At 43.2% G+C, this 15,899-nt stretch overlaps 1 protein-coding gene across 1 annotated transcript in view; it reads right to left on the bottom strand.

The window, feature by feature from the left end:
- LOC112630987 (supervillin-like) overlaps positions 1-15,899 on the bottom strand; it is a 150,377-nt gene that overhangs the window by 31,154 nt on the left and 103,324 nt on the right. Inside the window, exon 6 of the mRNA XM_025395512.1 lies at positions 12,048-12,714. Coding sequence (XP_025251297.1) covers positions 12,048-12,714 — 667 coding nt within the window. The remainder of the gene's footprint in view (positions 1-12,047; positions 12,715-15,899) is intronic.

Raw genomic sequence — 15,899 nt, 5'->3', positions numbered from 1 at the left:
TGCTTGTTACACCTGAGATATGGAACCAGCCAAAAACCAAAGGACTACCGCCAGGGTGGAGAATACTCAAAGTCTGAGTATATAGACAGTCTCAGACTTACAATGTAAGATTTATTGACTTTAGGATGTTGTGGAAGCGATAGGGATTCAGGAGCGCTTGTGCTTAGAATTGTGAATTCTGTTCTTTTCCTGGGCTGGTGGTGTGTGGTGTGACGCTCCCCTGCGATGCTGGGCAGAGGCAGTGAGCTGCTGCTCCCAGATTGCCACCAGCCACACAACCGTGGGGGGAACGACCCGTCCCCACAGTGTGCTGCATGGCCAGATGGCTCTGTCCAAATCCAAGCTAACGTGAGTGTTCTGAGCATGTCTAAGGTAGGTTGGGTGTATTAAGCGCATTTTTGACTTAATGTTTCCTTTATTTTGCTGACTTGCAATATTTTCAAGTTATGATGCATTTATTGGGATGTGACTCCATCGTAGTTGAGGAACATCTCTAAAATAAATCCGAATCTATATAGTAAGAAACAAACAGGCCAGCTGTGGTGGCTCATGCCTGCCATAATCCCAGCCCTTTTGGAGGCTGAGGCGGGAGGATCCCTTGAGGCCAGGAGTTCGAGCCAGCCTGAGCAACATAGGAAGACTCTGTCTCTATTTAAAAAATTAAAAAGTTAATGAAGGATGGTGGCATGTATCTGTAGACCTAGCTACTCAGGAGGCTGAGGCACGAGGATCCTTTGAGCCCAGGAGTTTGAGGCTGCAGTGAGCTATGATTGCACCACTGCACTCCAGCCTGTGAGACACAGTGAGACTCGGTCTCTAATAATAAATAAAAAAATAAAAAACAAATGTATGTGAAGGCGTCATGCCTAGGACATAATAAGCCTTTTAAATGTTTTTCTTATCTTCTTCCTTCTTCATAGTCATCACAGCAATGAAAGTTTACAAATTTCTCTTTTTATGTTTTGAAGACATAATACTTAAGGAGACCCAATTCAGAAGTCATGCGATTTTCAGCAGGGTGAGTCCAGCCTCACTAGGAGGGCCTGAGTTTGTCTTTAGTACATTTAAAGCAGGAGTGATCTAGAAAAGCATTTCTCCAAGTAAGGGTTTCAGGATCCTTGAGGTTGGCTATGACACGTATTTGGGTGAGGTTATCTGCCATACAAAATGAAAATGAGAGAGGGATGAGGAGAGGTCTAAATCAGACACCAACGGTGCACAGGCTGTGCTGGGCACTGCGAAGTGATGATCTCACAGAATGCAGCCACTTCTTTTTTTTTTTTTTTTTTTTGAGACGGAGTCTCGCTTTGCCGCCCAGGCTGGAGTGCAGTGGCCGGATCTCAGCTCACTGCAAGCTCCGCCTCCCGGGTTCACGCCATTCTCCTGCCTCAGCCTCCCAAGTAGCTGGGACTACAGGCGCCCGCCACCTCGCCCGGCTAGTTTTCTGTATTTTTTAGTAGAGACGGGGTTTCACCGTGTCGGCCAGGATGGTCTCGATCTCCTGACCTCGTGATCCGCACGTCTCGGCCTCCCAAAGTGCTGGGATTACAGGCTTGAGCCACCGCGCCCGGCCAGAATGCAGCCACTTCTGAGTCGTGCAGCAGCATCTATACTTTGGTCACTCCCCTCTTCCGTCTCCCACTTCCCCCATCAGCCTTCTTAGCTGAGTTCTCCTCCCCACCCCCACTATACAGAGCCCCAGGTGCTCTTGACATTTCAACTTGGATGTCTAATAGACGTCTTTTATTTACATGCGCAGAAAATGAACTCTTAACTTCCCTCTGTCCCAGCTTGTACTGGGGTCTTCCCTATGCCAAATCCCTGCTTCGAGTTGCCTTGGCCAAAAAACTGAGACTCACTTTTTACTCCTCTGTTTCTTTCAAACCCCACCCCTACCTCATCAGCAAGTTCTCCTGGTTACCTTCAAAATATAACCTCTTTCCACCACCTGTGCTGCCATCATTCTAGTTCAAGCCACCACCGTCTCTCACCTATGTTACCAAGATGACTCCCTCATTATTCTACCTGTTTTCATCCTGGTCCCCTAAAGTCTATCTTCCGCTTAGCAGCCAGCGTAATACTTTGAAATGTAAGGCAGATGGGTCATTCTTTTTGTTCAAACCCTCCTATGGCTCCATATATCAAGTAGCGCCAAACCCAAAGCCCTTGTGGTGGCTCTGAGGCCCTCCCCGATCTGTGGTCTCACTAACATCACCCCTACCGCCCGCTCTGTTACAGCCCTCTCTCCTCACTAGGATGTGACAGCCTCTGGAGAGAGAGACTTCGTTCATGTTCATCTCCTCAGCACTCAGTTATGTGTGGCGAACAGCAGGTCTCAGATGCTCATGGAATGGACGAACTAGTGCATGATACTCTCCACAGCAACTCTATGAGGTCTTCTTGTTCCCATTTTATAGATGCAGACGGTAAGGTGCAAGGGAAAAAGGACATTAACTGCCTGCAATCACACGACTGGTAACAAAAGGATGGGGCTTGTACCCAGTGCAGCAGGAACCCCTAGCCTGCACCTTCCAGCCTTCCAGAGCAACAAGCTTCCACATTCTGGAAAATGGCTGCTTCCTTGGCTTGAATGGGTAAGAATGAGGTTGGGATGCCAGTGTTCATGGACTCCAAGGTTAAGCAAGGAAGACACCAAGAACTTCCTGGTCACAGCCACAACCCTGACCGGATGTGGATCTCTCTCTAGTGCTGGTTCCACCGTCAGCAGAGTTACCCGATTACCTATGAATTCTGCAGAACCCAATTACCTTCTTCCTTTGTTTCTCCAATGAACAACATAAAAATCAACGGACTCAGGCCGTGGAAGGTTGTGGACTGAGCTTTCCACCTCGGAGCAGCACAGTCTGATCATAATACTGAAGGCTTGGCAAAGCGATGCCCAACTCGATTTTAAAATATATCATCCATCAAAGTACAAAACTTACTCCAGGGGTGCAGAGGGCATTGTTTTGGAGGATAGTAAAATAGCAGGTGAGTTTTTTAAAAAAACATGAAGGAAAAGAGGGATCACATCTGAATTATGGTGGTTATTTTTCTCTTTTATTTTCTCTTCATTTCTTTTAATCTTGTGTGACGTTATTTCATGAAGTCTTGCTTAATTATTTTTGATAAATTAAGTTTGGTTAAGAAATTAACAGTGGGAGATTTGCTTTATACAACCTAATGAGCTGAACACAGGATACTGTGAGGATATACCAGTCTTTGCACATGGAGTAAAGAATCAGTTCTGGTAGACAGAGGCACAAAGGATCATGGAAATGTTTCCTATCCTGACTGGGATAATGGTTATACATTTACCAAACTCACCAACCTGCATCCTTAAAATCTGTGTATCTGATGCAAATTATACCTCATTTAAAAAATATGTCATCATTGGGTTACAGAGTAAGGACTTCATTAGTACTGAGAATGTAGCATTTTCCGGGGGCAAAAACAGGATAAACATGTGAGATAACCAATTTCTTCCAGTCTCCCTTTGAGCTTATCTCAGTGCTGAAGGCCCGAAATCTGTAACCGCAGCCCAGAAAGGAGGGAGAGAGGCGGTATGTGCACACAGCACAACTGTCAGAAAATTCTGGAATCTGAGGAAGGTGCGAGGCTGGATTGGCATCCCCTCATCTCCTGATTTGAGCCACCACTCCTAGAACAAGGTAATCGGGGATTTGACAGCTTTCATCATGAAACTAGACTAGAATCAGCCTTTCAGGGCTGTGGACTCAGTTCACAATGCTCCACAAGTGGCTGATGATTTTCTGCTCACTTATCACGATTTGCATTTACTGTTTAATAATATTGATGAGCAGCCTGACTCAGACCACATACAGGAACCCCAACCCCAGACAAAGTAGAAAGAGCCTTGTCACATAAACAAGTGCCTGCTTACAGTGTGTTCCGCCGATCGGTGTCCCTGCTCCATGATTAGATAAAAGGCTCGCACCGGAAGGGAAATTAACAACATCACTAAGCCTGCTGTGTAGTTCAGCTGACATTTTCTTCACAGCATCATTTTCTCAATGAAGGAAACCATACGTAATTTACATTCAGGCGCAAGTGTCTCATAGGTTGTGTGCTGATAAACAGTTCGCAGATTGGCTATGTCGAACAGCATTGCTATAGTTTGATGACACTTTAAGCAAACAGAAAACAGCAGAACATTCATTCAAAAATGATTTTTCTAGGCCACTTGAAATTGTTGGATATCCCAGTTGCAGTGAAGGAGATATGAAAATGACTAGGGCAAGGTATCTGCCCATCTCTTAAAACTTCCACTAAGTAATGCTATTACTGCAATCATCCTTACCAGACTTACAGAAGAGCTTAATACCAAATTTACAGTGCCGTGTCTGCAAAAATCCTTACGAAATTGCTAAAGTCCTCTTCTGGATATGACAGCCATGATCTACGGTGCTTAGCATTTGGTGTCTTTTTTTTTAAATTTTTAATTTCTGTGGGTACATAGTGTGTGTATTTATGGGGTACCTGAGATGTTTTGATGCATGCAATGTGTAATAATCACATCATGGAAAATGGGGTATCCATCCCCTCAAGTATTTATTCTTTGTGTTACAAACAATTGAATTATACTTTTAGCTATTTTAAAATGCACAATTATTAGACTATAGTCACCCTGTTGTGCATCACAAAGCAGGTCTTATTCGTTCTTTCTAACTATTTTTTGTACCCGTTAGGTGCTGGACATTTGACTATCCTTCCTATGACATAGGGTGGCTGTGAAGTGGCATCTGTGGGACTCCTCATTTGGCTCATGACCTCTTTCTCCTCTTTTCCCTTTTAGCACAATCATCACCAACCCAGAAGCCAAACTGATAACATCGGGGCTCCCTTTGCTAAGCTGAGCCAAGCTCCAGCTCTGTCTCTGGGAAACTCACAATACGATAATGGGAGCAGATTGGTGCGAGAGTCTAAACACCAAAGAAAGTGGAAGTGACTCCAAAAATGGTCCCAGTTTCTAGGAGCCCATTTGTCCCTAGTGTTCCATTACTGGAACGCTAAGCATGTGGGAGTTATTTATATTCTACTGCTCAAGGACATCACCAAGGTCTGATTGCAAAAATTCAAAAACTTGCAACCTCAGGCATACATGGGTTAAGGAGAGAGAAGTTACCAAAAACAAAAAACAACCTGGAAAGGTCAAGAAAGCAGGGCAGATGGGAAGGTGGACTCTTTTCTGGACATATTTGTCAGTGGCCCTATTAGAAAGAGATACCCAGATGTAATCTGACCACTGCAGGACGCAGGGGAACCATTGCCTACCTGTGCTATTGGCGACTCACTTTCATTAATGTCCCCCAAGATTGGACTAATCACTTTGGCAGTCATATAAAGAACTTGCTGTCAACTAAAACTCCTAGGTCTGTTTCCCATGAACTGCTGTTAAATCAGGTTTCCACAATCTTGAACTTGTGCACTGATTTTTTTTCCATCTAAATACAGGACTTTACTAAATTTCACCTTGTTAGTTTCTAACCATTGTTCCAGGTACATGTGCTGTCTTGCCTACATGATCCTGTTCTCTCTCTCTCTCACTCCCCCTCCTTCTTACTTCTCTTCCCCCTCTTCCCCCTCCAACTCTGTCCTCATCCCTCTCTTTTAGTCATCAAACTTATTTACAATCCCTCCTCCAGAAATCTGATCTAAATACATGCATTTATATGCATGTATTACATATGGTGCTTAAAAAGCCTTGTTCTCATAAACAAACAGATAATTTATTTTGTGGAATCTTGGGGTGAGCCAACCCTTCACAGGGCAGAGGTCACCTACAAGGGGAGAGGCTTATAGGGTTACGGGGGACCAGAACAATGAAGTGGTGACTTCAGGTGTATCAGAACTGTTTTGATGCAGCAACTGGCTGGCAGAGAATTATATTAGCAGGAAATAATAACTCACTCCAAGTTTTCATAAAGGCCAGGGGTTGCCCTTGTGTTGTATCCCCAAGTATATAATAGTATATAATGATCAGCTTTAACTCCCTACAACTCCCAAGGGTCTACAGACTAAAAAGTGCTTCCTGTTACCAAAGTGAAGTCAAATCCAGCACAGTCAAATTAGTTTCACCATGTGGGTGTCCAGCTCTAATTATATGCCAGCTTCTAATTATAAAACGTTAAGAATGGCTATTAACTTCTGAATCTCATTAAAATTAACAGTTAATTTGCTAAAAGTCGCTTGTTTGGAAAAACTGCTAATGACTGTTCTGCAGATACGCACAGGTACAAAATCTGCAAGGACACAGGCTCAAGGACAAAATTTTGCATTTAAAATCTCACACTCCTTTGAGTTTTTAGCTAGTGTACATAGTAGCTAGGGTTTGAGAAGATACATTTATATTTAGTCCAAGGAATAGGAATTGTCTGCCAGGCCCCGTGGCTCACATGTGCAGTCCCAGCACTTTGGGAGGCCAAGGCGGGTGGATCGCTTAATGCCAGGAATTCCAGACCAGCCTGAGCAACATTGTGAAACCCTGTCTCTATCAAAAAATACAAAAATTAGCCGGGCATAGTGGTGTGCACCTGTTAAGTCCCAACTACTCGGGAGGCTGAGGCAGGAGGAACGCTTGAGCCCAGGAAGTCAAGGCTGCAGTGAGATTGTGCCACTGCACTCCAGCCTGGGCAATGGAGCAAGACCTTTTCTCAAAAAAAAAAAAAAAAAAAAGAATAAGAATTGTCACTTGCCAATAAGAACACGATGAAATGAAAAAAATAAAAAGGGAATGACGTACCCATCTATTTTAACAGCTGGGATTCTAGAGTATGACAAGGAGCACAGGTGCTTGGGGGTACAGGAACTGAAAGGTGAAGCCAATTCCATTCCAGTAATAGAAAAAGCTGTTAGGAGGACCTAGAGGTCTGTTCTTTACAGAGTGGCTCCCGAGATGTATGTTTCCCATGATGCGCTGTCCTGAATCCCACAGCCCGTATCAGAAAACCTGCCTGCTAGTGGACACAGGAGCGTGGAAGGTCAAGCACGATGCTCTCCTGCAGACACCTCTCTCAGTGCATGGAAACAGAACACTGAGCCAAGAGAGCTTGAGGCTCTGGAGTCAGTTTTTAGACTAAAACCTCTCATCGGGAGATGAGCAAATGCAACCAGAAATAAACTCCAAGTGCCTAGCACAAGCCCCTTCCTTTCTTAGTGGCTCAGGTTGCACCGTGTCAAGGTGTTGCAGAAGCTGCATTCCAGAGGGTGCCCTGATCTATTTCCTGAGCTGATCCACAGCTCTCTGGCATCCATGGGAGCCCTGCCCAGACCATCATCCACCAATGGCAACTCTCCCAGGGGTCCAGTGTCAGCCTCAGCTCTGCATGAAACCTCCATATCGTGCTCTGACCACTAAGGATAAAATTTGCTAAGGAGAAAGGAGTGGTGAGGGGCTGCAGTACAGTAATGACAAACAAAACTAACAAACGAGGGTTTTCTAGAGTGGATCACCACTAGAAAATGAAGTCTACCGGCAGGGCGCCATGGCTCACGCCTGTAATCCCAGCATTTTGGGAGGCCAAGGCAGGTGGATCACTTGAGGTCAAGGGATGGAGACCATCCTGGCCAACATGGTGAAACCCCATTTCTATTAAAAATGCAAAAATGAGCTGGGCGAGGTGGCGCATGCCTGTAGTCCCAGCTACTTGGGAAGCTGAGGCAGGAGAATTGCTTGAACCCGGGAGTTGGAGGTTGCAGTGAGCCAAGATTGCACCACTGCACTCCAGCCTGGTGTCAGAGTGAGATTCCATCAAAAGAAAGAAAGAAAGAGAGAGAGAGAGAGAGAGAGAGAGGAGAGAGAGAGAGAGAGAGGAGAGAGAGAGAGAAAGAGAAAGAGAGAGAGAGAAGAGGGAGAAAGAAAGAAAGAAAAGAAAGAAAGAAAGAAAGAAAGAAAGAAAGAAAGAAAGAAAGAAAGAAAGAAAGAAAGAAAGAAAGAAAGAAAGAAAGAAAGAGAGAGAAAGAAAAAGAAAGAAAGAAAGAAAAGAAAGAAAGAAAGAGGAAGGAAGGAAGGAAGGAAGGAAGGAAGGAAGGAAGGAAGGAAGGAAGGAAGGAAGGAAGGAAGGAAGGAAGGAAGGAGAAAGAAAATAAATGAGGTCTACCTTCCATTTCACTCTCTTTGCCAGTCACATAGTTCCCTGAGAGCAAAGAGTGACAGCTGGATGCTTAGCAAAGGTAGCAGCAGGACTGAAGACAGTGAGTTTCTCCACTCATAAAAGTAACAAACACAGCACATTTCCTTTACATAGATACATGAGATGCATAAAGTAACAAATTCAACAAGAGCTTTGGATTCGGAATTTCTAGTAGTAGCAGAAGCTCAAGCTCAGATGTTTAAAAATCTGAATAATCCATAGGACCTAAATTCCTTTTAATTTTATTCTAAAATTCACAGTGGTGGAATTAACAAAGAATGGTTCATAATCAGTAACACTACCTCTCCAGCAAATAATACCATTTCTGAAATTCCAAGTTTACAGGTTTGTAACAGTTGGAGAGTGGGGCTGGAAGTATCTTATTATTTTCTACTTCACTTATTTTGTTACTATGTGTATTCTTAGTTTTCTTCAGAGCAATGTGTCCATCTGAATTCCCAGGCATCTAACAGAATTTCTGAGTTAAAGATCTGTAATATCAACTAATCAATTAACTAATTTTTAAAAAATCTTCTTTATCATATAAACTGAATACTAAAGAATTATAAAATAAATGTATTACTCAGGTAAATATTGTCCTAAATACTGTTATTTTACCTATAATGCTTAATGAGTATAGTATAGTGAAGTATGAGAATTAATGATTATTCTGTATATATGCACAGGTGTGTACAGGTGTTAGTGTACATGAGCACATTCAAAAATAGCATTGGAGATGGGACTCACATCTGAATGTTTAGGACACTATAGGTGGTCTTTTGATGGTATATTCATGAGTGTCATTGTATTCATATTTATTTAAGACAGCCTCTTGCTAGCAAGCACAGAGCAAAATGATTAAATGGGAAGGAGTTGATTCAGAGATTTAACAGCCAAAAAGTTTGGCAGAGCTAGATGATGGGAGAGTGCAGCAGTGAGAAAAATATTCCGTTTTAGTGACAGAAAAATTTCACAAAAACCCACAGCATTAAACATTATTTATGGATACTTTTTCTCTTCACTTGTTAATTTTAAAGTTTTCGGTGACATGTTTCCATATCAGATGACATTATTATTTTCACATACAGTTATTTAGGTCACCAAGGAGGTTTCTTTTGTTACTGTTTTGGGTTACTCTATATATATATATATATATATATATATTTTTGGTTCATCTTACTTCCCCCTAAGCAGGAATCAGAAAATGACTTTCTGAAACTTGAATTTCCTGGTTCTAGATAAAGACTATCTAAGCAGAATTTTAATCCTTTGTAAATCCATTTTTACAAGCTGAATCACTGCTGTCATTACAATGTAAATCTTAATTGTTTTAAACGTCAGATTTGTCACACATTTTCCATCCCTCTTTATGTAAATATGTCCCAGGTATTTTCCTAATAAATACATAAACTAATTTGGGTTTCTTTGCCTATGAATCATAGAACTGTATACCTTAAATGGCTTAGAAAAGAAGGTATGCACCTCTTCTAGAAGTCCTTACAATTTCTTAATTCTTTTAAGTCTTTTTCATGAAAGTAAAGTGCTGTGAAGCTAAGGCTTGGCTTATGAAAACTTCTAGGTAATACGCATCTTCAAAATAACCTATAAAGAAGTCGCTTTATTTTGTTACAGGCCTAAATATGTCGACAATGCTTTTTTCTAGGTCTTAAGACAAGTTATATACATTTTTTAATATTAAGATTTTAACTCATACGAAATATGAAGTATCCTGTCCTTTTACCTGGGATGCTCAACAAAGTCTTAATTACTATTATAACTGATTTAAGATCTTACTGAGAATCTATCATACGTGATCTAGGTGACTAACTCACATACCATGATAACGACTTCAACAGCTGTCATCATGTGGCAATCTGAAATTAGATTCCTTATTTCTTTTAAACCAGTGTAATTATATATCTCTAATATTCTTTTTAAATTGGAGTCTGTTAGGTTCTTTGTCCTACTTGCAAAACACAGGAAGAACTTCCTTTAGTAGAGAGTAACTAAACCAAGAACATGGTTTCTATGATGAAATGCAAATTCTCAAACAAAAACCTTCTTTTCAAAATATGAGACAGTAACTCACAGTCCCTACATTTCCAGTAGTTAAAGCGAAAGGCTGAACTAGCGTGCTCAGAATGGATCCTTGGGATCTATAGTATTTAATTCTGTTGGAAGCTGATCTCTCTAAATATTTCAGTCTGGATGCTTGAGTATGCAATGACAGGTCTTTGGGTTAATACATTTCAGTACCACAAGGGTCTGCTTCACATTTGTTCCTGCCACTTAGAGATGACTAGGTGTGCACCCCTCTGTCCCAATGGGAAACAAATAAGGGTGTTTCTCACATATGAGTCTTTTTCTTTCAGAATGAATCTCCCTGACCTTAGGTTCTCATCCCTTCTCAATTCACCTGGGAAGTTATTGCTTGTTTGAACTGAAAAATACAGTTAAGATCCACCTAGACAATTATCCCAAATCTTTAAGCAGGACAGTTAAGTAAATCGCATTTTTAATATGGTCATCATGGTTTTAAAATATAAATTTGGGGCTCAAGCCTGTAATCCCAGCACTTTGGGAGGCCGAGGCGGGTGGATCACGAGGTCAGGAGATCGAGACCATCCTGGCTAACATGGTGAAACCCCGTCTCTAATAAAAATACGAAAAACTAGCCGGGCGTGGTGGCGGGCGCCTGTAGTCCCAGCTACTCAGAGGCTGAGGCAGGAGAATGGCGTGAGCCTGGGAGGCGGAGCTTGCAGTGAGCCGAGATCGCGCCATTGCACTCCAGCCTGGGTGACACAGCGCGAGACTCAAAAAAAAAAAAAAAAAATATATATATATATATATATAAAAATTTGGAAGTAAACATATTTTCTCTTCTGTCATTTGACTTTCTGATTTCATACCTTTTTCAATTTCTCCAAATGGGAGCTGCTCTTATCTTGAGTGGATCCTTTTACACAGTGGTTTTTCTAATGGCTGATCTTTATAATGCGGGATTCTCACACATATCTGTGTCCTAGTATGTGATATACTTACAGAACTAGGCAGTCTAGTTCTGTTCCGTGTATATTGCAGTGATACTTCTGTGCCCTGCGCTGAGATGCTTCCACTGGTTAGTGGTGCTTCTTCTGCTCTGTGATTCTAACCACAGCAACAGAAGCAATCACCAACAATCATCAGTCTCTGATAGGATTACAGAAAAGCCGTGAAAAGACAAACTATGAAACGGGGGTGAGACATCCAGCAAGAGGGTCCTGAAGTGAGGAGTCCATGAAAGTGTCCCCATGATACTTGCTCAATTTGTTTTTAAAAAGAACATAAGAAACACACAAATGGAAAGAACACGAGGCTTCCTGCTTTGGTAGAACCTGTTTTGACATGGCCAAAATGTAAGAATCTTAGGGCAGGTATGGTATCGTGTCCATTTTAGTGAAACAAGAGACTCTCCTGTTCGACCTCCCAATGCCGGTAATCCCAGCGCACTGGGAGGTCGAACACGAGAATCTCTTGTGGTCAGCCTGGGCAACATAGCGAGACCCTGTCTCTAAAAAAAAAATAAAAAATTAAAAAAAATAAAAATAAAAATTAGCCAGGCATGGTGGCATGTGCCTGTGATTCCAGCTACTTGTGAGGCTGAGGCAGGAGGATTGCTTGAGCCCAGGAGTTCAAGGCTACAGCAAGCTGTGATCGTGTCACTGCCTTCCAGCCTGGGCAACAGAGTGAGACCCTGTTTTTGGAAAAAAAAAAAAAAAATCATATACCATGATATTTCTCCAATGAGCCTCGACCTCCACAAGATGCTAAGAATACCCAAACCCTATCACACAGAGAGGCAAAAAGAAGGTATTCTCCTGCCTTCAGGGTGGTTAGCGTGGGCTGGATGCTTACCTGGGTCGGGCCTCAGGGGATAGCTGTGGGTCACCGAAGGAGGGGCTCCGGGGGGCCGCCTGCTGCAGGGAGGAGCTGTGCACGTGCTTTGGGGACCGTGGCACTTCAGTGAAGGAGGAGTCTCGCCCAGACAAAGAGAAGGTTGAGGAACTCTCTGCTGCTGGGGACAGGTCATGGGCCTGCCGGGTGGCACTCAGCTCTTGACCTTGTCTTTGGTTTTCTACGTTCAGCAGCACCTCCGGGTCGGAAGCACCGTCACCCCCACGGAGGGCATAGTCCTTGGATTCACCTGCACAGGTCCTGAGCCCCATTGTCTCGGTCCTGGGGTACGGAGAACTCGCATCTCTGCTTGACTCTTCCTGTTTGTCACTTTTTCCTCCTCGTTTCTCGACAGCATCAGGCTCCTTCCTGGACTTGGTATAGCGGGATAAATACTCAGAGTCGGCCTCAGGATCCAGGGTCAGCCCATATTTCTCTGCCAGCTGTCGCCTTCTTTCTGCTTTGTACCTTGCAATTCTTTCGGCTTTGGACTCCAGACTGTGGGTGTCCATGGTACCTGAACCATAGGGTGAGTCACTGTGGACGCCAGAGGTTTCTGTGCAGTATTTGGATCGAGTTTGCTTTTCTAGAGAAGAATCAGAAGTTTCCTCCTCTTCATTTGATCGGCCTACAAGAAGGTCACATGGATGAGAGGTGCAGATTTCAAGTAAAGACATGTATTTACACATAGAGTGACACTCTCTACTGCACACAGCACACACTTGGGTGCCCATGCGGTGAAGGACCAGTTTCTCACTGAGGTGTGTTCACCTAAAGTGATTATTTACCTGGACTACTGAAGAAGTCTGAGACCTGCAGTGAAATCTACAAAGGCTGTGAATGTGCATGTTCTACAAGCCCCGTAAGGCATGGTTTTAACTTAAGCTCAGCCCCTTCACTCCCGAGAGCACCTCAGAGTTCGGTGCTTGTTCAGTGCTTATTTCCCCTTACTGATTTACTCTTTTTTGTGGAGTTCAGTATTTCACGTGGGAGGCCATAGGATGGGTTCAGAGTCCTCTGGGAAAGACACCAGACAACTGAGCTGCTGCCAATGGACAAGGGATGGATGCTGGTTTCCCGGGATCTGAGAGTAACCATAACTATATGGCCCATATCACTATTCACCAGGCTTTTCTTTTTTACAGAAGTGTTTTTTTCCCCAATTATAACACACATGCCTGATGTAGGAAATATCCAATGTGGGCCTGGCATAGTGGCTTATACCTGTAATCCCAGCGCTTTGGGAAACTGAGGTGGGAGGGTGGCTGGGGGCCAGGAGTTCGAGACCAGCCTGGGTAACATAGTGAGACCCTGCCTCTACAAAAATTATTTTAAAAATTAGCTGGGCATGATGGCACATGTCCATGGTGCCAGCTACTCAGGAGGCTGAGGTGGACAGTTAGCTTGAGCCCAGGAGTTTAAGGGTGCAGTAAGCTATGATCAATCGTGCCACTGAACTCTAACCTGAGCAAGAGAGCAAGACCTTGTCTCAAAAAAAACCACAAAAAACCTACCAATCATTACCCTACAAATTAATAACATTTTTATATATTCCTTCTAGTTTTTCATAGAATTTTTTCTTTATAAATTATTTAGTGTTATTAATATTCTATAAAAATGATTTCCCGCTTGGCACATTCTATAAAAATGTTTTCCCGGCTGGCTCACACCTGTAATCCTAGCACTTTGGGAGGCTGAGGCAGGCGGATCACGAAGCAGGCAGATCACGAGGTCAAGAGTTTGAGACCAGCCTGACCAACATGGTGAAACGCTGTCTCTACTAAAAATACAAAAATTAGCCAGGCGCAGTGGCGTGCGCTTGTAATCCCAGCTGCTCAGGAGGCTGAGGTAGGAGAATCGCTTGAACCCGGCAGGCGGAGGTTGTAGTGTGCCGAGATCATGCCACTGCACTCCAGTCTGGGCAACAAAGTGAGACTCTGTCACAAACAAACAAACAAACAAAAATTTCCCATATTTGGAAATCTATTTTGAAGACGTCATTTAAGGGCCCTAACAGTCTATCTAACAGGCATTTCATTATTACCTTAACCCTTCCCATATGGTCTTTTTCATTCCACCTGAATTAAATATACATGTATCTTTTCCATTATTTTCTTTAAATTAAACAGGTGAGTAACTGGAACTAATTTTGGAGTTTGGTATGAAGTGAGAAGAGGGATATGCCTCTTCCCACCCTCTGGCGAACTCATTTTTTTATTATGATTTTATTAAATAATTCTTCCTTTTCTCATTACTATGTGAAGCTTAAACTATCATATACTACACAGATTACCATTTCATATACACCAAGGTTTATTTCTGGCTATAAATTTTGAGACTCTGATCCATGTATTGACATTTCATGCGTGTAATTACTTTTTAAGAGATGGAGTCTGGCTGTGGTGTCCAGGCTAATCTTGCACTCCTGAGCTCAAGCTATTCTCCTGCCTCAGCCTCCCAAAGTGCTGGAATTACTGGTGTGAGCCACCATGCCCAGCCTTTTTTTTTTTTTTTTTAATAATTGCACGTGGTTTAAAAATATCTTAGTTTTCTAGCTTTCTGGCCACAGGAAATTGGAAACTGTAGAGACAAGCAAACTGATAACATCATAAAATGAGATCAACAGCTCTCTCTGAGCAAGAAACTAGAAAACACCAGCTATAAAAACCAGCAGCATGGCTGGGCTTGGTGGCTCACGCCTGTAATCACAACACTTTGGGTGGCTGAGGCAGGGGGATCACCTGAGGTCAGGAGTTCGAGACCAGCCTGACCAACATGGTGAAACCTCATCTCTACTAAAAATACAAAAAAATTAGCCCAGTATGGTGGCGGGCACCTGCAATCCCAGCTACTCTGGAGGCTGAGGCAAGAGAATCACTTAAACCTGGCAGGTGGAGGCTGCAGTGAGCCAAGATCCAGCCTGGGCAACAAGAGAGAGACTCCATCTCCAAAAATAAAATACAATAAAAAAACATAAAAAAATACAAAACAGCAGCACAGCGCCTCAGAGCCAGGGACTGTGGTGGGAAGAACAGCTCTGTGTACATCCTCCTCTCCTAAAGTCAAGTTGAATATTTGATGACAACAATGACTGAGTGATTAGGGAAAAGCTGAGTCATGCACCCTCAACATACTGTTTAATATGAAATAAATATGCAATGTAGAATAAATATGCAATGTAAATAGAAAGTTTCTTGTATCTCCAGAGTAAGAACCATACTCATTCAAGGTGCAGCTTTGCCTCTAATGCTCCCTGCTGAGAGCAGCTGCTCCCTGTGCTGGGTCGGAACCTTGAGAGGCCCCTATCTCAGAGCACGGATCCTGTGCTGGACCCTGAGGGTGCAGAAAGACACAGTAACCGCCTTTGAGGGTTGAGGGCCCCAGTCTAGGGAGGAGGAATGACTGGCCCTCAGTTACCCAATAATGTGCCGAGAGGAATCATTTCACACTGCTGTGACACCGGAAGGCCATGTCCATGAGGCGGGGCAGAGATTACATGCTGTTTTTACTGTCGCTGTTTTTAGCAAATATACTTAATAGCCAGGCATGGTGGCACGTGCTGGTAGTCCTAGCTACTCAGGAGGCTGAGGCGGGAGGATCACTTGAGCCTGGGAGGTTGACGCTTCAGTGAGCTTTCATCAGGCCACTGCACTTTGGCTCTGAAAAAACTAAAACTAAAAATAAACAAAAACCAAATATACTTAACAAAAAAGTAGGTCAAGTCCACTGGCTCACGCTTATATTTTCAGCACTTTGGAAGGCCAAGGTGGAAGGATCACTAAAAGCCAGAAGTTCGAGACCAGCCTGGGCAAC

The sequence above is a fragment of the Theropithecus gelada genome, chromosome 9 (genome assembly GCF_003255815.1).
Source record: "Theropithecus gelada isolate Dixy chromosome 9, Tgel_1.0, whole genome shotgun sequence".
Classification (NCBI taxonomy): Eukaryota; Metazoa; Chordata; class Mammalia; order Primates; family Cercopithecidae; genus Theropithecus; species Theropithecus gelada.
The sequence above is the reverse complement of the archived record's forward strand: the minus strand, read 5'-3'. Positions and strand labels throughout refer to the sequence as shown.